The sequence below is a fragment of the Mustela putorius genome, unplaced genomic scaffold (genome assembly GCF_011764305.1).
Source record: "Mustela putorius furo isolate JIRA1106 unplaced genomic scaffold, ASM1176430v1.1 tig00004053_pilon_pilon_pilon, whole genome shotgun sequence".
In the NCBI taxonomy this organism is placed as follows: domain Eukaryota; kingdom Metazoa; phylum Chordata; class Mammalia; order Carnivora; family Mustelidae; genus Mustela; species Mustela putorius.
Genome location: NW_025422186.1, coordinates 401919 through 427835, shown reverse-complemented (window position 1 = coordinate 427835; position 25917 = coordinate 401919). Strand labels below are relative to the sequence as shown.

At 38.1% G+C, this 25917-nt stretch overlaps 1 protein-coding gene across 4 annotated transcripts in view; it reads left to right on the top strand.

Annotated features, from left to right (window-relative positions):
- The window catches only part of KIF4A (kinesin family member 4A), a 121001-nt gene that overhangs the window by 72706 nt on the left and 22378 nt on the right, over positions 1-25917 (top strand). For all 4 annotated transcript variants that reach the window (XM_045072763.1, XM_045072760.1, XM_045072761.1 and 1 more), the window contains 5 exons: positions 1596-1699; positions 2996-3140; positions 3889-3999; positions 12588-12671; positions 13239-13352. In XM_045072763.1, coding sequence (XP_044928698.1) covers positions 1596-1699; positions 2996-3140; positions 3889-3999; positions 12588-12671; positions 13239-13352 — 558 coding nt within the window. The remainder of the gene's footprint in view (positions 1-1595; positions 1700-2995; positions 3141-3888; positions 4000-12587; positions 12672-13238; positions 13353-25917) is intronic.

The window sequence follows — 25917 nt, the reverse complement described above, 5'->3', positions numbered from 1 at the left end:
GAAAAAAATGTCTAAAAGATCTGAACTAGGCTGATAACCATAGTTAGTTCTGGATAGGGGACTGGAATTTTGGAAGAGTAGGGCAGTGGAGGGAACATGCCCTTTATATGTATTATCTGGATTATTTTTTACCACAGTGTTTTCATGTGTTACTTCCCTAAGTATACACACACACATTATTGCCAGTTGACATATGCAAGGTAACTATAAAGCAATGAGATTGATTTTCACTGGGTACTAGTGTGGCTCAGGAGATTTTGTGGAAAACAGCTCTTGACTATTTAGAAAACTTCTCTGATACAGCCTCACCCAACCTGCCTCTTCGTGTCATTTCAAAACTGGTCTAAGACCTGCACATAATCTTCTTGGCTAACAACCACTCATTCAGCCAGCCTCCTAAAAGTTTTTGGTTATGAGAACAGGAAGGGATCTATTGGATTTTCCTAATCTTGGAAATGACTAAAATTCAGTTTCTGAAATTCATTTCCTAAATGCATGCAGAACTGCAGTTGGTATTAAATATATATGTTTAAAAGTTCTGAATATAAGGATGTTTGTGCAGCCCTTTTCTATTTACAAAATGTCATAACTTTTTATCTTACTTTATCTCCCCAACAACCCTGGAGGTAAGTAGTGTTGTTAATTTTTTACATAGATAGGGAGACTCTCGCGGGTCCCCAAGACCACCCCCAGGTTTGACAATTTGCCAGGATGACTCAAAGGACTCAGCATATAGTCATACAGCTATGAGTATTACAGTAGAAGATAAAAAACAGAATCAGCAAAGGGAATAGGCACTTGGGGCAAAGTCTGAAGGAAACCAGATGCAAACTTCTAAGAGTCTTCTCCCAGTGGAGTAACACAATATGTATTATTTAATTCCTCTAGCAATGGGTTGTGACAACATGTGTGAAATGTTGTCTATCAGGGAAGCTCCCTGGAGTCTAGGAGTCCAGGGATTTTTTTTAAGGTTTTGTTTTCATTCCAGTGAGTTAACATACAGTGTAATATTAGTTTCAGGTATATAATATGGTGATTCAAAAATTCCATACAACACCCTGTGCTCATCACAAGTGCCCTCCTTAATCCCCATCACCCATTTCACCCATCCCTTCACCCACCTCCCCTCTGGTAGCCATCAGTTTGTTCTGTATGGTTAATGGTCTCTTGCTTGGCATAATGAGTCACTCTTACCAAAAGGATGGAAACCCTATCAAAACCCAAGTTTGCACACCTGAGCCAAAGACCAGTCTTGCAAGCAAAGCTTTTTTAAGAACAGCAATATCAGGCCTGCTATATTAACTCTTTTCTGCATAGAAACTAAGGCTAAAAGGAGATGAAATGACTTCCCTTAAGATATTTAGATATTAAATGCTAGACTCATGGTTCAAACCCAGGCTTTTGGATTCCAAGTTTATACTTTTCCCACAATGTAACTTTAATCTCCTTAAATCTAGTACAGATGTTTTTAGTGTGCGATTGAAGTGGTAAAATTGAATACATAATTCCTCAAGAGATGGAGTCTTGAAGTGATTTTCTTTATTTTAAGTGAGTCTCTTCCCGTGCTTTCTAATGCTTTCTCTCTATGTTTCTAGGATAACATAAAAAATCTAGAAGTAGAAGTCATCAATCTGCAAAAGGAAAAAGAAGAATTGGTTCTTGAACTTCAGACAACAAAGAAGGATGTCAACCAAGCCAAGTAAGAATATATCCAATAAGTATTATGTCAAGTCCTTACTATGTGTAAGGAGTTATAAAGGAAATAGAGAAGAAAGGAGCCATTTTCTGCCCCCACAGGGTTTACACCTAGTTGTGGAGAGGAGATCTCAACAGAAGAAAAGTTAATTGAGATTTATAACAGTACCTCATGATGTCAGTAAAAGAATGCCATAGCAGCATGTGCTTAGTAGCTAGATAAATTTCCTAGGCAGTAATTGCTTCAAGAGTTCAGAGTCAGGAGATACCAGTTTAGCTCAGCATAATCAAGAAAGGCTTTATGAGAAGTTAGCATTTGAGCTGGATTCTGAAAGATTATTAGACCTACCTGACAGCTACAGTTTCTTTGTCCCTGCACTGATGGCCAAATTAGCTTGTCAATAGAATTAATGTCCAGGCTAGTAAATCAAAGAACAATCTAGCCATCCTTTAGTCAGTTAGGAATGAAATCAAGGGGCACCTGGGTGGCTCAGTTGGTTAAGTGACTGCCTTCAGCTCAGGTCATGATCCCAGGGTCCTGGGATTGAGCCCCACATCTGGCTCCTTGTTCAGCGGGGAGCCTGCTCGTGCTCTCTCTCTTTCTCTGTATCAAATAAATAAATAAAAATTCTTTAAAAGGGGGGGGGATAAAATCAAGACAGAGGTGCCCAGGGTGGCTCAGTCAGTTAAATGTCAGACTCTTGATCTCAGCTTAGGTCTAAATCTCGAGGTCATGAGTTCAAGCCCCACTTTGGGCCCCACGCTGGGCATGAAACCTACTTAAAAAGATAATAATAAAGAATAAAACCAGGACAGATAACCAGAATATCCTCCTCTTCCTCAGACCTCTTCCTCATTGGCTATTCTACCTTCTTTTTACTCAGTGACTCAATTATATCTCTGTTAAGTCTAAATATCATGTTCTTAAATGTTATGCTGAATGTTTGCTTTCTATCTCAGACTAGTGTAATAATCATTAGAATTATTCCTTTACAGCTAAACTAAAGTGAAATATCCTCAAAGAACCATCCTTTTAGCATAGTGGGAGGAGTGATATATTGAGTCAATCGCATTGCTATACACTCAAAAAATCTGTTGTTTTATTCTTTGTATTGAGCTTCCATTATTGAGACCATTTGGGTGGTTATTCTTTATTTAAAGATGACTATGTGACCAGTCATCTCATATATATATATATATATATATATATCAGGATTGTGAACCTGGGAGTCGAATACTATGTCTTTTGAAGTCAGGCTTTGCTGCTCCTAGTCTTCATTCCCATGGCATCTGTTTTTAGGTTGAGTGAGCGCCGCCGTAAACGTCTCCAGGAGCTAGAGGGTCAAATGGCTGATCTGAAGAAGAAACTGAATGAACAGTCCAAACTCCTGAAGCTGAAAGAATCCACAGAGCATACCGTTTCCAAACTGAACCAGGAGATACGGGTAACAAACTCTCATCCTTGGGTTTATTTCATTAAAACTTACAAACATAGGTGTTCCATTTAGAATTATACTACAGAGGTGTTGTCAGGTGAGAAAGTAGCAGGCAGGGCCATCATTTCAAATGTGTGACCCTCCACAAATGTCTTTTTTACAGGACATTGTCCTGGTAGTCACCGAGAATCTGAATGACAAAACCCTGCTTGAGCATTCAGGTGCTTAATGTGAGCATCTGGGAAACCAAAGGAGAAAGATACCTTGATATTTTGTGGTGATATACTAACCACCTTCTATGATTATGTACAATTATTTTGTAAAGTAGTTGCAAATTGAGGACACCTGGAAAATATTTTCAGCCATTGAATATCAGACTTCTGACATCTGCGAGTTGGAGTCACTGGCTGCTTATGCTGAAACCTTTAGAATCCACTGGTTGCTAGGTGGATTTGTCCTTGAGGCTTAGGAGATATTTCCTTGAAATTTCATTTATATACAAAGAATTTCAGACTGAATTTAGCTGTTGGTACTTTTTTTTTTTTAATTTCTTCAGCGTGTTCCTTTGTGTAGTCTATACTTGGAAACCCCTTGCAAGCATAGCAGGGCTACTGCAAGCCTAATCAGAAAATCTGTTGGCAGCTTTCTCAGCTTAGCTCTGGGTTTTCTCTCTTCTTAATAGTTAGTCTATCCATCTGCACATCAGCCTAGAATAAGTGCAGATGACTAGTACTTGTACTGGGTTTTGTTTTTACAGTTGATGAAAAGCCAGCGGGTACAGTTAATGCGTCAGATGAAAGAGGATGCTGAGAAGTTTAGACAGTGGAAACAACAAAAAGACAAAGAAGTAATCCAGTTAAAAGAACGAGTAAGTAACTACAACTTTTCAAAGGCCCACCTCATAAACCCTTCTCTGGGCTGATTAACATTAAAGCTTTTCTTCAAACAACTGGTTATCTCCAAAAAAATGTGACACATTCATAAAGTTAACAGGTATTTCTTAAACATCTACCACGTGCAAGGTACTACCCACTATGGAAAATAGAAAAAATGAGTAGTATATGAACTCTTCACTTGAAGAATGTCTTAATCTAAATGGGAAGGTGAGACATAGCATGGTTTTCTCTCACTGAAGGAATAAAGAGATCTGTGCTTTACGAAAGGCCTAAAACACCAAGGCAATTAGGAAATGAAAGCATATTTCCAGTTAGAGTGAAAACATGACAGCTGAACAGGCCTTGAATAATAGGGAGGATTTTGATAGAGACAGGTACAGGCATTCCAGATAGATGGAACAGCAGGAGCAAAGACACAGAGATGACAGCTTTGTAAGCATATTCAAGGAATGATGAATGGTCCTGGTGGGATGAAGGATAGTAGAAGATTCCATCAGAAAGACAAAATGAAGCTGGATTGTTAAAGATCTAAGAAGTTTGAACTTTATATTGTTAGCAGCGTAAAGATTTTTAAGGTTTTTGAGAAACAAAGTGATATCAGCCAAGTACGGCTTTAGAAAGATACATCTGAGAGTAACATGTTTAACAAACTGAAGTATTGAGAAACTGAAGGCCAGAACACAAGTTAAGAACATATCACATCATCCAGAAAGATAGTAAGGGCCTGAATTAGAGTAGTAACAGTATTCTTGGAAAGGACATTGATATGGGCACATTTTTAGAACTGGCCAGAATGTGATACATTGGGTCAAGAAATAAGGAAAAGTTCTTTTTGAATGGTGGCAAGAATAGCTTTGTGAACACTCTTCTCGGCAAAAGAAGCATAACTAGTGAAATGTATTTTTAAAAAAGCCATTAGAAGTCTCTATATGTCCTGAAGGGCATATAGCAAAGAAAATGTCTTCAAGGAAATCTAGTAACCCTCAGTAAGAAGCAAGGGTCTGTGGCCCTTGTACCACAATCAGCTCACTCCCCTCACTCCTCACCTTCTAGTCTAGGACTATGGTTTCCTCTGTTTCATCCCCCCCACCCTCAGCTTCATGTTGCTGAGGTTCTATTTCAGGCAAGAGCAACCAAGATGGTCTGGGGATCCTTTCTCATACCCAGCCCATGTGTGTAGGACAGAAGCTCTACTCCTGCTACAGAAGGCCTAGGGCCTGATTACCCCAACCCATCTAATCATGGGATGGTAGGTTCCATGTCAGGAGAGGCAAGTCAAGAAAAACAGTGTATGGCCCCTGCCCAGCACCCCCTCATAGAAGAGAGAAATCACTCAGGGAAGTGGGCTACTATCCCCTACTCCCCAGGCCTGAGCAGTGGTACAGAGGTTCTGCCAAGCAGGAGGGCAGGCCACTGGACTAGCCATAGGAATGCAGCCCTCCCTGAGGGGCTCTCTTTATTTGGGGACAGAGTTTGGGGAAGTTAAAACCTAAAGGAGCTGTCAAAAATCATGGAAACGTTGGTGGTGACCAATTAAGAGTGGTAGCTCTGCAAGAACAATAAGTGAAACAACAGTAAAAATATTCAAAGAGGGTGCCTGGGTGGCTCAGTGGGTTGGGCCGCTGCCTTCGGCTCAGGTCATGATCTCAGGGTCCTGGGATCGAGTCCCGCATCGGGCTCTCTGCTCAGCAGGGAGCCTGCTTCCCTCTCTCTCTCTCTCTCTCTCTGTCTGCCTCTCCATCTATTTGTGATCTCTCTCTGTCAAATGAATAAATAAAATCTTTAAAAAAAAAAAAAAAAATATTCAAAGATATAATGGCTAAAATTTTTCTAAATTTGCTGCAAAAAAAAAAATCTACACATCTAGGAAGCTCAATGAAGTCCAAAATAAATGCAAAGGTATCCACACGAAGGCACATTATGTCAAAATGTCGAAAGGCAAAGACAAAAAAAATTTGACAGCCCAAGATAGAATGACTTATCACATACAAACAAACCCCAATAAAATTGACAGCCAAATTCTCATTAAAAACAGTGGAGGCCAGAAGACGGAGGCAACGTATTCAAAGTGCTGAAGTCAAATACTACCAACCAAGGATTTTATAGACCATGAAGTTTCCTTTTAAAAATGAAGAGTAGGGGCACCTGGATGGCTCATTCAGTTAAGTGTTTGCCTTCAACTCAGGTCGTGATCCCAGGGTTCTGGGATCAAGCCCAGCATCAGGCTCCCTGCTTGGCGGGGAGCCTGCTTCTCCCTCTCCCTCTATCCCTCTGCCTGCTTATGCTCTCTCTTGCTCTCAAATGAATAAACCCCAACAGACAAATGGATAAAAAAGAGATGGTCCATATATACAATGAAATATTATGCCTCCATCAGAAAGGATATACCCAACTTTTGTATCAACATGGATGGGACTGGAGGAGATTATGCTAAGTCAAGCAGAGAAAGTCAATTATCATATAGTTTCACTTACTTGTGGAGCATAAGGAATAACATGGAGGACATTAGGAGAAGGAGAGAAAAAGTGAATTGGGGGAAATCAGAGAGGAAGATGAACCATGAGAGACTGTGGACTCTGAGAAACAAACTGAGGGTTTTGGAAGGGAGGGGAAGAGGCATTAGGTGAGCCTGGTGGTGGGTATTAAGGAGGGCACGTATTGCATGGAGCACTGGGTGTGATGCATAACCAATGAATCTTAGAACACTGAAAAAATAAAATTAAATTTAAAAAAAAGAAATAAAGACATTTCCAGATAAACAAACGCTAAGTGATCTTATTTTGGCAGACCTACCTTACAAGAAATACTAAAAGAACTTTAGACTGAAAGCCAGTGATACTAGACAGTAATTAGAATCAACACACACACACACACACACAGAAAACACAAAGAGTACCAGTAAAGGTATTATTATTGTGGGTAATTCTAAAAGTATAGTTGTGTATTTCTTCTCCCTTCTTTTAACTGATTTAAAAAGCAATTATATAAAATAGTGTTTATGTAATTGTATTGTTGGGCCTATAACATATAGAAATATAGTATATTTGACAAAGTAGGTGATTGGGAGCAAAGTTGTATTTGAGTAAAGAAATGGCATTAGGTGGTAACATGAATCTATTGGAAGAAATGAGGAGAGCCAGAAATGGTAAATAAGAACAAATTCTATAAATATATATTTGTTCTTCTTTCATCTCAGCTTATTCAAAGCATAAATTATATAAAGTAACAATAATAATGAATTATGTGGTTATATAGAGTTATAATTTACATAACAATCAGCATAAAAGGGAAGAGAACAGAGCTATATAGGAATTATGTTTCTATATATCACTGAAATTAAGTTAATATAAATCTGACGTATATTCTGATAAGATGTATATTATAAATACTAAGGCAATCATTAAGATAATAACTCAAGGAGCACCTGGGTGGCTCAGTTAAGCATCTGCCTTCAGCTTAGGTCATGATCCCAGGGTCCTGGGATTGAGCCCTGCAATGGGCTTCCTACTCAGTGGGAGGCCTGCTTTTCCCTCTCCCTCTGCCTGCTGCTCCCCCTGCTTGTGTGTGCTCTCTTTGTCAAATAAATAAATAAAATCTTTTAAAAAAGAAAATAACTCAAAAATAGAGTGAAATAATCATTGAGGGAATCAATACACTACCCTAAAAAATATTCACTTAATGTAAAAGAAAATAGTAAAGGAAGAATGGAAGAACAAAAAAAAATACATTTTTTAAAAAGTAAACTTGAAAAGATGATTCCAAACATATCAATAATAACATAAAGTGAATAGATTAAACCGTCTACTCAAAAGGTAGAAATTGGGGGCGCCTGGGTGGCTCAGTGGGTTAAGCCGCTGCCTTCGGCTTGGGTCATGATCTCGGGGTCCTGAGATCGAGTCCCACATCGGGCTCTCTGCTCAGCAGAGAGCCTGCTTCTCTCTCTCTCTCTCTCTCTCTCTCTCTCTGCCTGCCTCTCTGCCTACTTGTGATCTCTGTCTGTCAAATAAATAAATAAAATCTTTTAAAAATAAATAAATAAATAAATAAGAATAAAATAAGAAATCCAAGATTTATAACAAGATATGCTGTCTGCAGAAGACACATAATGGATTCAAAGATACAAAGAAGCTGAAAGTAAACATTGGAAAAAGATCTACCATTGAAACACCAACTATAAAAAAGCTGATGTGGCTATACAGTCAAAATACACTTTAAAACCCAAAATATTACTAGAAATAGAAAGGAACATTTTATAATGATACAAGAGTCAATCCATCAGGAAGATATAACAATTATTTTAAAAAAATATGCACCTAACAACAAAGCCTCAAAATATGTGAAGCCAACACCAACAGAAATGAAGGGAGAAATAGATAAATCAATAATAATATTTGGATATTTCAGTACCTCACTTTCAAAAATGGATAGAACAACTAGGCACAAGAACAGCAAGGATATCAGACTTAACAATACAATAAACTAACTGACCTAATAGACATCTATAGACTACTCCAACAATAGCAGGGTATACAGTCTTCTCAAGAACACATAGGACATTTCTCCAGGATAGTCTGTATGTTAGGCCATAAAACATGCCTTGGTAAGTTTAAAAGGAAAAGAAAATAAGCTTAAAAGGAATAAAATAATATAAAGTATACTTTCCAACCACAGTGGGATGAAATAAATAGCAGAAGGGAATTTGGGAAATTCACCAGTATGAGGAAATTAAACAACATAGTCCTAATTAAATAAAAGCTCAAAGAGGAAGTCACATGAAAAAAATTTTTTTAAAGATTTTATTTATTTATTTGACAGACAGAGATCACAAGTAGGCAGAGAGGCAGGCAGAGAGAGAGAGGGAAGCAGGCTTCCTGCGGAGCAGAGAGCCCGATGCGGGGCTCGATCCCAGGACCCTGAGATCATGACCCGAGCCGAAGGCAGCAGCCCAAACCACTGAGCCACCCAGGTGCCCCACATGAAAATTTTTTGATGAATAAAAGCAAAGACATAATATACCAAAATTTATGGGTCACAGTTAGACCAGTATTTAGAGAGAAATCTGTAGCTGTTAATGCCTATATTAAAAATGAATAAACATCCCAAATCAGTAACCTAGACTTCCACTTTAAGACATTGAAAAAAGAAAAATGAGCAAACTAAACCCAAAGCTAGCAGATGGACAGAAATGTTAAAGGTTAGAGTGGAAATTAATACAATAGAGAATGGGAAAAAAATAATAGAGAAAATCCGTAAAACCAAAAATTGGACCTTGGAAATGATTGACAAATAAGGACAAATCTTTAGGTAGCCTTAAGAAAAAGAGAGATAAGATTTATTACTAAAATTAGGAATAAAGAGAGGACATCAGGGGCACCTGGGTGGCTCAGTGGGTTAAGCCGCTGCCTTCGGCTCAGGTCATGATCCCAGAGTCCTGGGATCGAGCCCCGCATCGGGCTCTCTGCTCAGCAGGGAGCCTGCTTCCTCCTCTCTCTCTGCCTGCCTCTCTGCCTACTTGTGATCTCTGTCTGTCAAATAAATAAATAAAAATCTTTAAGAAAAAAAAAAAAAGAGAGGACATCACTACTAGTTTTCAGAATGAAAGGATCTTAAGGGAATACTATGAACAACTCTATGCCAACAAATTAAATAGCCTAAATGAAATGGGAAAAATTTTTGAAAGATACCAATTACTAAAACTGACTCAAGAAGAAATAGAAAATCTTTACAGGCCCATAACAAGAGATTAATTTACTAATTTAAAACTTCCCAGAGGGCACCTGGGTGGCTCAGTGGATTAAGCCTCTGCCTTCAGCTCAGGTCATGGTCTCAGGGTCCTGGGATTGAGGCCCACATCGGGCTCTCTGCTCAGCAGAGAGCCTACTTCCTCCTCTCTCTCTGCCTGCGTCTCCGCCTACTTGTGATCTCTTGCTCTCTGTCAAATAAATAAATAAAATCTTCAAAAAAAAAAAAAAAAAAGCTTCCCAGAAAGGGGGCGCCTGGGTGGCTTAGTCGGTTAGGCTTCTGATTCCTGATTTTGGCTCAGGTCGTGATTTCAGGGGCCTGGGATCAAGCCCCGATTTGGATTCTGTGCTCAGCAGACAGTCTGCATGAGGATTCTCTCTTCGTCTGCTCCTCCTTCTACCCCTCTCCCTGCACTCATGTGTGCATTCACTCTCTTGAATGAATGAATGAATGAATGACTTACCAGAAAGAAAAGCCCTGGCCTGGATGGCTTCACTGGTGAGTTCTATCAGACATTTAAAGAAGAAATGATAACAAATTTTCAGAAACTTTTCCAAAAAAACAGAAGCAGGGAAACATTTCCCAGCTCATTCTATGAGGCCAATACTTCTTGAAACCAAAACCAAAGATATCACAAGAAAACTATAGACAAATATCTCCTATAAATATAGATGTGAGGGACGCCTGGGTGGCTCAGTTGGTTAAGCAGCTGCCTTCGGCTCAGGTCATGATCCCAGCGTCCTGGGATCGAGTCCCACATCGGGCTCCTAGCTCGGCAGGGAGCCTGCTTCTCCATCTGTCTCTGCCTGCCATTCTGTCTGCCTGTTCTCGTTCTCGCTCCCTCTCTCTCTGACAAATAAATAAAATCTTTTAAAAAAATCTATAAAAAAATATATAGATGAGAAAGTCTTCAACATAATACTAATAAATTGAATCTAGCAACATACAAAAAGAATGATATACCGTGACCAAGTAGGGTTCATATGGGGAAAAAAAAAAAGATGTAAGCCTTCCTTAACATCTGAAAATCAGTTGGTATATTACACCATATCAGTAGAATAAAGGACAAGAACCACATGATTATCTCAGCAGACAAAAAACATATTTGACAAAATCCATCACCCTTTCATAATAAAAACACTCAGGAAACTAGGGAACTTCCTCAACCTGTTAAAGGGCATTTATGAAAAACCTTCAGGTGACATCATAATAGGGAAAAAAAAAGTATACTTTCCCCCTAAGATCAGGAACAAGAGAAGAATATCCCTTCTTGTCACTTTTATTCCACATTGTCCTGAAGGTTCTAGCCAGGACACTTAGGCAAGAAAAATATATAAAAGACATCCAGATTGGAAAGAAAGAAGCAAAACTCTCTGTTAGCAGGTAGCATGATTGTGTATGTATAAAATACTAGAGAATCTACTAAAAAACTAGGAAAACTAATATATGAATTCGGCAAGGTTGGAGGATATAAGCTCAATGTACAAAATTCAGTTGTATTTCTATACACTAGAAATGAATTTGAAAATGAAGAAAACAATTCCATTTACAATAGCATCAGTAAGAATAAAATGGTTAGGAATAAACTTACAAAGGTAAAACTTATACACTAAATTCTATAAAACATCATTGAATTAAATAAGTAAATAGAAGGATGGCCCATGTTCATGGCTGGAAGACTTAATAATCTTAAGATGGAATATCTCCCCCTCCTAAGAGAAAACATGGAATACTCTCCAGATTGAGCTACAGATTTAGTACAATCTCAGTCAAAATTCCTACTGGCTTATTTGCAGAAATTCACATGCTGGTCCTAACATTCATATGGAAAGGAAAGTGATCCAGAATAGTCATAACAATCCTGAAAGAGAAGAGTAAGTTTGGAGATGTCACATTTCCTGTTGGTAATACATCCATCACCTCACATAGTTACCTTTTTTTTTCAGTGTGAAGAGAGCACTTAAGATATACTCCTTAGCAGATTTCAAGCGTACAATCCAGTATTACTAACTATAGTCACTATTATATATAGATCCCCAGAACTTACTCATTTTATCACTGAAAGTTTGCACCCTCTGACCAACTTTTCCCTGTTTTCCCCACCCCCAGTTCCTGGTAACCACTAATACTCTGGTTCTATGAGTTTGACTTTTTTAGATTACACATATAAGTGAGATCATACAGTATTTGTCTTTCATAGTTTGGTTTATGTCAGTTAACCATTATGACCTTTGGGTTCATCCATGTTGTTGCAAATGGCAGAATTTCCTTTTTTTTTTTTAAGATTTTATTTATTTATTTGAGAGAGAGACAGTGAGAGAGAACATGAGAGGCGAAAAGGTCAGAGGGAGAAGCAGACTCCCCATGGAGCTGGGAGCCTGATGCGGGACTCGATCCCGGGACTCTAGGACCATTACCTGAGCCAAAGGCAGTTGCTCAACCAACTGAGCCACCCAGGTGCCCCAGAATTTCCTTTTTGTTGGTGGCTGAATAATATTCCGTCATGTACATATACCTCATATCCATTCATCTGTCAACACTTACGTTGTTTCCGTATCTTGGTTACTATGAATAATGCTGCAATGAATATGAGAATGCAGATACCTCTTCAAGATACTGATTTCATATTTCATTTCCTTTGAATATATACCTAGTAGTTGGATTGCTAGATTATATGGTAGTTCTATTTTTATTTTTTGAGGGACCTCAATAATGTTTTTCATAATGACTATTACATTGAAAGGCTCTTTAGTTATGTTATAAGGTTTTATGTTAGCTAGCTTAATTGCAATTAAAAGCCTGACTTTTTTCTTCTCAGGACCGTAAGAGGCAATATGAACTGCTCAAACTTGAAAGAAACTTCCAGAAACAGTCTAATGTGCTCAGACGTAAAACTGAGGAGGTAAGAAAATCCAATCTACTAAGTCAAGAAACTTCCAGAAAAATCTAATTTACTCAGACATAAAACCAAGGAGGTAAGAAAATCCAATCTACTAGGTCACCTTCAGGCTTAGGTGCTGATAAAGTAATATCCCTTAATTGAGCCAGTGTCCTGAGAAACCAGTGATACCAATCTTGGCCAGCAATTCCTTAGTCTTAATCCCTGTGTGTATGTCATGAACTGTGAGCAGAAAAAATCTGAAGAAAATGGTACTATTCAAATAAGGATTTTTTTTTTCCAATTGGGCTTGCTTCTTTCCAAAAAAAAAAAAAAAAATGCAGAGTAATACTGAGAAGTGACATTGCCAGACACTTTCAGTCCACAGTACTTCTTTGAAATATGTACCTCTCCTAGGCTCTCAAGCAGTAACTGTTCACCAGTATTATGTACACGGAGACTTAAAAGTTGATTCCTATAGGAATTCAGACCCATAGAATTTTTTCGTTTTTCTTTACTAAGAAAGAAAAATGGAAATTAAATTTTTTTTCACTCTTCAATTCGACATTACCATGAGCCATTTTTATTTAGGCAGCAGCTGCCAACAAGCGTCTCAAGGATGCTCTCCAAAAACAGCAGGAGGTTGCAGATAAGCGGAAGGAGACTCAGAGCCGTGGAATGGAAGGCACTGCAGCTCGAGTGAAGGTATGGGCAGCTTATGCTGCCACTTTTCTTACCTACATCAGGGATAGGGAAAACAAGGAAAATCGCTTTATTTTGGTTTAGAATTAAACACTTCAAAATCTGAAGTCATACCCAAAAGCCTGATTTCCTAATGATACCTTTGAATATCTTTGAACAGATGTTAAAGACCAAGAGTAGAGAACCCTTTTCATCCCTGCTTCTACTGAGGTTCAGTTAATTTTTTAACAGTTTTACTGAGGTACAATTGACCTACAATAAACTGTACATATTTAAAGTGTACAATTTAATAGGCTTTGACACATGCACCCATGAAATCAGCACCACAATCAAGACAATGTCTATGTCTGTCATGACCAAAACTTACTAGTTACCACTTTGTAATCCCTTCTCCCCTCCCCAGTCCATCCCTCTCCTTCCCCATCTCTAGGCAACAATTAATCTTTCTGTCACTGTAAATTAGTTTTTATTTTCTAGAATTGTATAAAAATTGAATCATACATATTTTCTTTTTCTGACTTTCATTCAACATTATTATATCAAGATTTATCTCTGTGGTTGTGTGTCTCAATACTTCTTTCCTTTTTGTTGCTAAATGGCAGCCTGCTGATGGCTGCCCCACAATTTATTTATCTATTCACCTGCTGATGGATATTTTGTAGTGTTTCCATTTTTTTTAAGATTTTATTTATTCAAAAATTTTAAAAAAGGAGGTCAGAACTTGAAGGGACACCTGGGAATATGTTAATTTAATGGCTGTATTTTTCTGCTTGGAAATAGCTTTATTAATGTTTTCTAAATAAATGTATACTCAGTGCAAAATAATCTGGAAATGCAAGAAAAGCTTTAAATAATAAAATTAGAAAATTCTAATTAAAAAAGGATTTTATTTATTCATTTGACAGAGATCACAAGCAGGCAGAGAGGCAGGCAGGAGGGGGAAGCAGGCTCCCTGCTGAGTAGTGAGCCCAACATGTGGCACCCCAAAATCACCACCTGAGCCAAAGACAGATGCTTAACTGATTGAGCCTCCCAGGTACCCCATCTTCCCCATTTTTTAATTGGGTTGTCTTTTTTTTGTTATTACATTCAGTTAGAATTCTTTATATATTCTAGATATATCTAACAAAGGACTTTTATGTTTTGTAAATTTCTCCTGGGCTATATAGCTTGCCTTTCCCCTTTTTAACAGTGTCTTTTGAAGGGCAAGCCTTTTTAATTTTGATGCCATCCTTTTCATTGACATTTTTTTTCTTTTATGCTTAATGGGTTTTATGACCTGTTTAAAAAATTATTGCCAAACCCAAGATCACTAAGGTTTCCCCCTAAATTTTCTTCTAGAATTTTTTTAAGTTTGAATTTAATTCAATTTATTTTATTTTTATTTTATTATGTTCAATTAGCCAACATATAGTACATCATTAGTTTTTGATTTAGTGTTCAACAATTCATTAGTTTTGTGTAATACCCAGTGCTCATCACCACGCATACCCTCCTTAATTCCCATCACCCAGTTACCCCATCCCCCAACCCATCTCTCTTTTGTAACCCTCAGTTTGGTTCCTGGTATCCAGAGTCTATCATGGTTTGCCTCTCTCTGTGATTTCTTCCCATTCAGTTTTCCTTCCCTTCCCCTCTATGGTCCTCTGTGCTATTCCTTGTGTTCACATATGAGTGAAACCATATAATTGTCTTTCTCTGCTTGACTTACTTCACTTAGCATAATCCCCTCTAGTTCCATCCATGTCGATACAAATGGTGGGTATTCATCCTTTCTGATGGCTGAGTAATATTCCATTGTATATAAGAATCACATCTTCCTTACCCCATTCATCTGTTGAAGGGCATCTTGGCTCCTTCCACAATTTGGCTATTGTGGACATTGCTGCTATGAACATTGGGGTGCATGTGCCCCTTCTTTTCACTATGTCTGTATCTTTGGAGTAAATACCTATAAGTGTAATTGCTGGGTCATAAGGTAGCTCTATTTTTAACGTCTTGAGGAATGTCCATACTGTTTTCCAGAGTGGCTATAACCAGCTTGAATTCCCACCAACAGCATAAGAGGGTTCCCCTTTCTCCACATCCCCGCCAACACTTGTTGTTTCCTGTATTATTAATTTTGGCAATTCTAACTGGTGTAAGATGGTATCTCATTGTGCTTTTGATTTGTATTTCCCTGATGGCTAGTGATGTTGAATATTTTTTCATGTGTCTATTAGCCATTTGTATGTCTTCTTTGGAGAAGTGTCTGTTCATATCTTCTGCCCATTTATTGACTGGATTATTTGTTTTTTGGGTGTTGAGCTTGAGACATTCTTTATAGATCTTGGATACCAGTCCTTTATCTATAACATCATTTGCATATATCTTCTCCCATTCCGTGAGTTGCCTCTTAGTTTTGTTGACTGTTTCCTTTGTGGTGCAAAAGCTTTTTATCTTATACAGTTTTAAGCTTTACATTTAAGTTTATGATTCATTTTGACTTGACACCTTTGTCAAAATCAATTGTCCATAAGTCAATTTCTAGATTCTATCCCATTGATCTATGTGTCTATCTTTATGCTAATTCCAACATGTTTAATCACACTAGCTTTATAATAAGTTCTGAAATCAGGTAGTATAAGCCCCCAAAGTTGTTATACTCTTTCAAAGTTATCTTGGGAAAACTAGGTGCTGTGTTTTTTCATATAAATTTTAGAATCAGCTTGTTGATTTCCATAAAAACTCTACTGGGAGTTTGATTAGGATTACATAGAATCTGTAGGAGAATTTATATCTTAACAATATTGAGTCTTTTGATTCATGAACACATGCACCTCTCCATTTTTTTAAATCTTTAATTTCTCTCAGTAGTGTCTTAGTTTTCAGTATACCGGTGTTACACATATTTTGTCAAATATATTCTTAAATATTTCATATTTTTATGATAGCAGAAATTTTTTTTAAGTTTTTTTTTTATTATTATTTGACATACAGAGATCACAAGTAGGCAGAGAGGCAGGCAGAGAGGAGAGAGAGAAGGAAGCAGGCGCCTTGCTGAGCAGAGAGCCTGATGCGGGGCTCAATCCCAGGACCTGGGATAATGACCTGAGCCGAAGGCAGAGGTTTTAACCCACTGAGCCACCCAGGCGCCCTGATAGCAGAAATTTTTTTTATTTCAATTTCCAATTGTCTGGACGTATTCATTGGTTCTTATAGCTCTTTTATTTTTTTATAAAAATTTTATTTATTTGACAGAGATAGATACAGCAAGAGAGGGAACACAAGCAGGGGGAGTGGGAGAAGCAGCCTTCCCACCAAGCAGGGAGCCTGATGTGGGGCTTGAACTAGGACCCTGGGATCATGACCTGAGCCGAAAGCAGATGCCCAACAGCTGAGCCAGCCAGGCACCCCTTCTTTTTATTTTTTTAAAGATTTTATTTATTTGACACAGAGAGAGAGAGAGAGAGCTCACAAGGAAGGGGCACGGCAGACAGAGGGAGAGGGAGTGGGAAAAACAAGCTCCCCACTGAGCAAGGAACCCGAGAGGGGGCCCAGTACCATGACCCTGGGATCATGACCTGAGCTGAAGGCAGATACTTAACCAACTGAACCACCCAGTCTTTATAGCTTTAAAAAAAAAAAAAAAGATATTATTTATTTATTTGAAAGAGGATGTGAGGGGGAGGGTCAGAGGGAGAAGTAGACTCCCCATTGAGCAGGGAGCCTGATGTGGGACTCGATTCTGGGACTCCAGGATCGTTACCTGAGCTGAAGGCAGTCACGTAACCAAGTGAGCCACCCAGGTACTATGTTTAATAGCTCTTTTATAGAGGCTACATAGACAATCATATCATCTGCAAATAGAGACCATTTTATTTACTTATCAGCTTTGTATGCCTCTTTTTTTAATATGATCTTGTCTTATTGCACTTGCTAGAACCACCAGTAAAATATTTAATTGAGTAGGTGAAGAGACATCCTTGCTTTGTTTCCAATCTTAGAGAGAAAACATTTCAATCCTTCACCATTAAGTATGATACTTGATATAGGTTTTAGTGTATGTCTTTTATCAGTTTGAAGAAGTTCCTGTCTCTCCCTAGTTTGCTGTAAGTTTTTATCATGAACGGATGCTGGGGTTTTTTCCAAAGTTTTTTCTGAATCCTATTGAGATGATCTTATGGTTTGTTTTTACTCTGTTAGTATGGCAAATGACATTGATTTTTTTCAACTTTATTAAGGCATATCTGACATACTATAAGATTTACCTTTTGTAGTGTACAATTTTGAGAGTTTTGACAACACATACAGTTGTATAACCAGCATCACAAGCAAGGTGTGGGATATAGTTTTATTGTCCTCGCTAATTCCTCTATACCTATGGTTAACTCCTCCCACAACCCTAGCCATTAGCAAACACTCATTTGTATTCTGTCATGATTGTTTTCCCTTTGCATCAGTGTCATATAAATAGAAACATATTTAAAAAAATACAGCATGACTTCTTTCACTTAGCATAATGCTTCAGAGACTCGTTTATGTTGTTGCATGGATCAGTAGTTTTTGCCTTTTTTTTTCCTGAGTTGTATTCCATTGTATGGATGTCCCAAAGTTTATCTATTCACCGATTAAAGGATATCTTGGAGGTTTTTTCCCAGTTTTTGGTGATTGTGAATAAAGCTGCTATAAAACATTTCTGTGTAAACATAGGTAGACATTTCACTTGGGTAAATGCCTAGGAGTAGAATTGCTAGGTCATATGGTAAGTTTATGTTTAACTTTATAAAAAAACTGCCAAATTCGGGCGCCTGGGTGGCTCAGTGGGTTAAGCCGCTGCCTTCAGCTCAGGTCATGATCTCGGGGTCCTGGGATGGAGTCCCGCATCGGGCTCTCTGCTCAGCAGGGAGCCTGCTTCCCTCTCTCTCTCTCTCTCTGCCTGCCTCTCCATCTACTTGTGATTTCTCTCTGTCAAATAAATAAATAAATAAAATCTTTAAAAAAAAAAACTGCCAAATTGTTTATCCAGTTGTTCATTGCTGGTTTATAGAAATACAATTGGTTTTTGTATATTAATTTCCATCTTTTGGCTTTATTAGTCTAGCAACTGTTTTGTAGGTTCTTTGGGATTTTCTGCAGTCATGCCATCTGTAAATACAAATATATTTCTTCCTTTCTAATCTGTATGTCTTTTATTTCTCTTACTTGTCTATTACATCAGCTTGGACCATCAAGATAATGTTGAATAGGAGTGGTGACAGTAGACACCATTCTGTTTTTCGTGATCTTGGGCAAAGGATTTAGTCTTTCACCATGAAGTATGATATTAGCTGTAGGGTTTTCATAGATATCCATTATCAGATTGAGGAAGTCCTTTTTTTAAGATCTTATTTTACTTGAGAGAACACAAGTCAGGGGATGGGGGAGGAGCAGAGTTGCTGAGCAACACAGACCCATTGCAGGGCTTGATCCCAGGACCCCAAGACCCAAGCTGAAAGTCAGATACTTAACTATCTGAGCCACCCAGGTGCCCCACAGACTGAAGAAGTTCTTATGTATTCTTAGTTTGTTGTAAGGTTTTATTCTGAATGTTGTGATATTCAATTATGAAACCAGCCTTACGTTCCTTGGATAAACTCCACTTGGTTGTAATACATCATCCTTTTATGTATTATCAAACACAGCAGGATATAAAAACTAAAATTTTTCTAAAATAAAAATTTTATGTAAAATTTTTGCATCTCTGTTCATTTCTGTTGTTTTCTTATAATGTCTTCATCTGTTTTAGGTATCTAAGTAATGTTGGCCTCTTTGAATGAGTTGGGAAATACTCCTTCTTTTTCAATTGTCTGGAAGAGTTTGTATAGAATTAATATTGTTTCTTCTTTAAAAGTTGGGTAAAATTGGGGCACCTGGGTGGCTCAGAGGGTTAAAGCCTCTGCCTTCGGCTCAGGTCATGATCCCAGGGTTCTGGGATCGAGCCCTGCATCGGGCTCTCTCCTTGGTGGAGAGCCTGCTTCCTCCTCTCTCTCTCTGCCTGCCTCTCTACCTACTTGTGATCTCTCTCTGTCAAATAAATAAATAAAATCTTTAAAAAAAAAGTTGGGTAAAATTTCCCAAGTTAAATCATCTGGGCCTGAAGGGAGGTTTTTTGTTAGATTTTCTTTGGGGAGTAGGTGGAAATTAACTAAAATTCAGGGTTTGTTTTTTTTTTTTAAATAACTGTAGGATTGCTCAGATTATGTACTTCTTCTTAAGTAAGCTTTGGTAATTTGTGTGTTTTAGTGAACTTGTCTGCTTCATCTAAGTTGTCAAAGTTATTCATACTATTCCCTTAAAATGTTCCCAAAACCCCAACTCATTAGTTTCTAATATAATCTTTATTATTTCCTTACTTCTGGTTTGGATTTAATTGGCTTATATTTTTTAGTTTCTTAAAGTAGAATCTGAGGTCATTGATTTCAATGGGTTTTTGGGGGGGCGAGGGGCAGAGGGAGTAGGAGGAAGAGAATCCCAAGCAGGCTCCATGCCCAGCACAGAGCCTGACAAGGGACTCAATCTCACAACCCTGAAATCATGACCTGAGCTGAAATCAAGAGTTGGACACTTAACCAACTGAGCCACTCAGGTGCCCCTTCTTCTTTTCTAATGTAGGAATTCAGTGCCATAAATTTCCTCTTAAGTAATCCTTTAATGACATCCCACAAATTTTGATACTTATGTTTTCATTTTCATTCAATTCAAAATATATTCTAATTTCCCTATTGATTTCTTCTTTGACCCATGGGTTATTTACAAGTGGGTTATTTAGTTTCCAAATATTGGAGCATTTTTATAGATATCTTTGTGTTATGATTTCTAGGGTGCCTGGGTGGCTCAGTGGGTTAAGCCGCTGCCTTTGGCTCAGGTCATGATCTCAGGGTCCTGAGATCGAGTCCCGCATTGGGCTCTCTGCTCTCTCTCTCTGCCTGTCTCTCTGCCTACTTATGATCTCTCTCTCTGTCAAATAAATAAAATCTTTAAAAAAAAAACCTAGTTGATTTCTAATTTAATTTTATTGTGTTTAGAGAACATTGTGTGACTTGAATCCTTTCAAATTTAATGAGGCTTAGAATATGGTCAGTCTTGGCAAATATTCTATATGTACTTGAGAAGAATATGTATTCTTCTCTTGTTAGAGAAAGTGTTCTATAAATGTCAGTCTTTTCTATTTGATTGTGCTGTTCATTTCTACTGTATCCTTGCTGATTCTCTGCCTACTTATTCTATCATTTATTGAGATATGGGTATTCAAATCTCCAACTGAAATTATGGATTTGTCTTTTTCTCCTTGTAGTTCTATTTTTGCTTCATGTATTTTGAAGCTTTGTTATTAGTGATGTAAATAATTGGGATTAATTGAGCTTTTCATTATCACGAAATGACCTTTTTTATTCCTGGTAAAATTCTTTGTCCTGAAATCTACTTTTTCTGCTAATAATATAGTCCCTCCAGCTTTTTTTTTAAACTAATGCTAGAAATGTGTGTGTATATATATATGTATAATACACACACACACACACACACATATACATACATACCTCTCCTGATCCCCCTGCTTGTGAGAGAGAGGGAGAAGCAGAATCCCCACTGAGCAGAGAGCCCAGTGCGTGGATCAATCCCAGGACCCTGAGTTCATGACCTGAGCCGAAGGCAGACACAACCCACTGACCCACCCAGGTGCCCCAAAAGATTATTTATTTATTTGAGAGATAGGGAGTCTGCACATGAGAGAGAGGGAGAGTGCGTGCGTGCTCATGAGGGGAGGGGCAGAGGAGAGGGAGAAGCAGACTCCCCACTGAGCAGGGTGTCCAATCTTGGGCTTCATCCCAGTACCCTGGGATCATGACCTGAGCTGAAGGCAGACACTTAACCAACTGAGCCACCCAGGAGCCCCTAGAATGGTATGTATTTCTTAATCCCTTTTGTTTTAAGCTATTTGTGCCTTTGTTTTTATAGTGTATTTCCAGGGTATTTGCTGGCTCAGTCCACAGAGCATGCAACTCTTTTTTTTTTTTTCTTTTTAAAGATTCTCGTTTATCTATTTATTTGAGAGAGAGCACAAGTGAGAAGGAGGGGCAGAGGGAGAAAGGGATTCCTCACTGAGCAGGGAGCCCTATCCAGGGCTCAGTTTCAGGACCCCGAGATCATGACTCCTGAGCCAAAGGGAGATGCTCAGCCGACTGAGCCACCCAGGTGTCCTGAAGAGCATGCAACTCTTAATTTCAGGGTCATGAGTTTGAGCCCCATATTGAGTGTAGAGATTATTTAACTTACATAAATTAACTTTAAAAAAAATAAAGTTTGTTTCTTGTAGGCAGTATATAGTTGGGTCTACATTTTATAATCTAATCTGACAATCTGCATTTTAATTGGGGTGTTTAGATCATTTGCTTTTAATATAATTATTGATATGGGTAGGCTTGTCTCTATTATCTTGCTATTTTCTATTTGTCCCATCTCTTCATCATTCCCTTTATTTTGTTTGTTTTCTGGCTTCTTTTGGATCAACTGAGTATTTTTATTATTTCATATTATCTCCTTTGTTGGCTCATGTATGGTTTTGATGCTTAAATTAGAAATATAAACATTAAGGATTAAGTTCCTTTGAATACTTGACTCCTTTACCATTATGAAATAATCTTTTTTATCCTCAGTAATATTCTTTGATTTGAATTTTACATTATCTGACATTAATATATCCACTCACTCCACCCTTCTTTTTGTTTGTTTGTTTTTGTTTTTTAATTAATTTATTTATTTTCAGAAAAACAGTATTCATTATTTTTTCACCACACCCAGTGCTCCATGCAATACGTGCCCTCTATAATACCCACCACCAGGTACCCCAACCTCCCACCCCCTCGCCACTTCAAACATCTCAGATTGTTTTTCAGAGTCCATAGTCTCTCATGATTCACCTCCTTTTCCAATTTACCCCAACTCCCTTCTCCTCTCTAACACCCCTTGTCCTCCATGCTATTTGTTATGCTCCACAAATAAGTGAAACCATATGATAATTGACTCTCTCTGCTTGACTTATTTCACTCAGCATAATCTCTTCCAGTCCCGTCCATGTTGGTACAAAAGCTGGGTATTCGTCCTTTCTGATGGAGGCATAATACTCCATAGTGTATATGGACCACATCTTCCTTATCCATTCGTCTGTTGAAGGGCATCTTGGTTCTTTCCATAGTTTGGTGACCGTGGCCATTGCTGCTATAAACATTGGGGTACGGATGGCCCTTCTTTTCACTACATCTGTATCTTTGGGGTAAATACCCAGGAGTGCAATGGCAGGGTCATAGGGAAGTTCTATTTTTAATTTCTTGAGGAATCTCCACACTGTTCTCCAAAGAGGCTGCACCAACTTGCTTTCCCACCAACAGTGTAAGAGGGTTCCCCTTTCTCCACATCCTCTCCAGCACATGTTGTTTACTGTTTTGTTAATTTTGGCCATTCTAACTGGTGTAAGGTGATATCTCAATGTGGTTTTAATTTGAATCTCCCTGAGGGCTAGCGATGATGAACATTTTTTCATGTGTCTGATAGCCATTTGTATGTCTTGATTGGAGAAGTGTCTGTTCATATCTTCTTCCCATTTTTTGATATGTTTGCCTGTTTCGTGTGTGTTGAGTTTGAGGAGTTCATTACAGATCCTGGATATCAACCTTTTGTATGTACTGTCATTTGCAAATATCTTCTCCCATTCCGTGGGTTGCCTCTTTGTTTTTTTGACTGTTTCCTTTGCTGTACAGAAGCTTTTGATTTTGATGAAGTCCCAAAAGTTTATTTTCGCTTTTGTTTCCTTTGCCTTTGGAGACATATCTTGAAAGAAGTTATTGTGGCTGATATCAAAGTCAAACTCTCTCTCTTCGCAGATGACATGATTCTTTATATGGAAAACCCAAAAGACTCCACCCCCAAACTACTAGAACTCATACAGCAATTCAGCAACGTGGCAGGATACAAAGTCAATGTGCAGAAATCAGTGGCTTTCTTATACACTAACAATGAAAATACAGAAAGGGAAATTAGAGAATTGATTCCATTTACTATAGCACCAAGAACCATAAGATACCTGGGAATAAACCTAACCAAGGAGGTAAAGGATCTGTACTCGAGGAATTACAGAACACTCATGAAAGAAATTGAAGAAGACACAAAAAGATGGAAAACCATTCCATGCTCTTGGATCGGAAGAATAAACATTGTTAAAATGTCTATACTGCCTAGAGCAATCTATACTTTTAATGCCATTCCGATCAAAATTCCACCGGTATTCTTCAAAGAGCTGGAGCAAATAACCCAAAAATTTGTATGGAATCAGAAGAGACCCCGAATCGCTAAGGAAATGTTGAAAAACAAAAATAAAGCTGGGAGCATCACGTTACCTGATTTCAAGCTTTACTACAAAGCTGTGATCACCAAGACAGCATGGTACTGGCATAAAAACAGACACATAGACCAGTGGAACAGAGTAGAGAGCCCAGAAATGGACCCTCAACTCTATGGGCAAATAATCTTCGACAAAACAGGAAAAAATATACAGTGGAAAAAAGTCAGTCTCTTCAATAAATGGTGCTGGGAAAACTGGACAGCTATATGTAGAAGAATGAAACTCGACCATTCTCTTACACTGTACACAAAGATCAACTCAAAATGGATAAAAGACCTCAACGTGAGACAGGAATCCATCAGACTCCTAGAGGAGAACATAGGCAGTAATCTTTTAGATATCATCCACTCTTTTAATTACTTTTAAGCATGGTATGCCTCCATCAAAAGTGAAAATGTTCTCAGAGATGGTTACTTTTCTAAACTAAATTTAGTTTTGTTTGCTTAAAAAATTTCATTCATCGACTTTAAAGATTAAGAATGCATATCTAATTATGTCTCCTAAGGCAAGAGAAACAAAAGCATAAATTGGTAGGTAGGTAGTACATCAAAATAAAAAGCTTTAGCACAGTGAAGGAAACCATCAACAAAGCAAGAAGGCAACCTACTGAATGGGAAAAGATATTTGCAAATGATATATGCAATGAAGGGTTATTATCCAAGATATATAAAGAACTTGTACAGCTCAACAACAGAAAAGCAATCAAATTTAAAAATGGGCAGAGGACCTAAACAGACATTTTACCAAAGAAGACATACAAATGGCCAACAGACACATGAAAAATTGCTTAACATCACTACTCACCAGGGAAATGCAGATCAAACCACAATGAGATATCACCTTATACCTGTCAAAATGGCTAAAAACAGAAAGACAAAAATAACAAGTGTGGGCAAGGATGTGAAGAAAAAGAAACCCTCATGTCTTGTTGGTAGGAATGTAAATTGGTATATCCACTGTGGAAAACAGTATGGGGGCTCCTCAAAAAAATAAAACTATAAATACCATATATCCAGTAATTCTGCTACTGGGTATTTATCCAAAGAAAACAAAAACACTAATTTGAAGATATTTGCACCCCATGTGTATTACAGCATTATTTACAGTAGCCAAGATAAGGAAGCAACCTAAGTGTCCATGGGTAGATGAATGGGTAAAGAAGATGTGATACACACACACACATACACACACACACACACACACACACACACACACCCCACAGTGGAATGTTACACAGCCATAAAAAAAGGATGAGATCTTGCCATTTGTGACAACATGGATGGAGTTAATACCTCTAGGGTATTATGCTAAGTGAAATAAATCAGACTGAGAATGCCAAATAGCATATGATTTCACTCATATGTGGAATCTAAAAAACGAATGAACAAACAAAAAGCAGTCAGACTTATAAATACAGAGAACAAACTAATGGTTGCCAGGGGGAAAGGAGGAGTAGAGGCATAGAAAAATGGGTGGAGGGGAGTGGGAGGTACAGGCTTCTAGTTATGGAATGAAGTCAGAGAAATAAAAAGAATAGCATCAATATAGTCAATGATATTGTAATAGTGTTGTATGGTGACAGATGGTAGCTACACTTGTGGTGAACAAAGCATAACATACAGAGATGTTGAATCACTATGTTGTACCCAGAACACTTGTGTAACATTATGTGTCAACTATACTCAAGTAAAAAAAAGTTTAAAAAGAATGGGTATCTGTGTAGTAAATAGAACAGATAATCAAAATGTATTTCAGGGGCACCTAGGTGGCTCAGTGGGTTGAGCCTCCGCCTTTGGCTCGGGTTGTGATCTCAGGGTCCTGGGATTGAGCCCTGCATCGGGCTCTCTGCTCAGCAGGGAGCCTGCTTCCCCTCTCTCTCTGCCTGTCTCTCTGCCTACTTGTGATCTCTCTGTCAAATAAATAAATAAAATCTTTTAAAAAATTTAAAAATGTATTTCAATTCCTTATCATGACTAGTTAAGGACAAGTTAAGGAGAAAATGGAGAAGGCAAAGATAGTCTTTAGAAATGCTAGGATATGTAGAGAAAGATTTTCTGCAGAAAGTCTCTTTCTTATGACCTTTTGGGATATTGCTGTTAAAAGCTCTTGGAGAGCTAAGTGTAGGCATGAATGGAAATCTCACTTCTACTT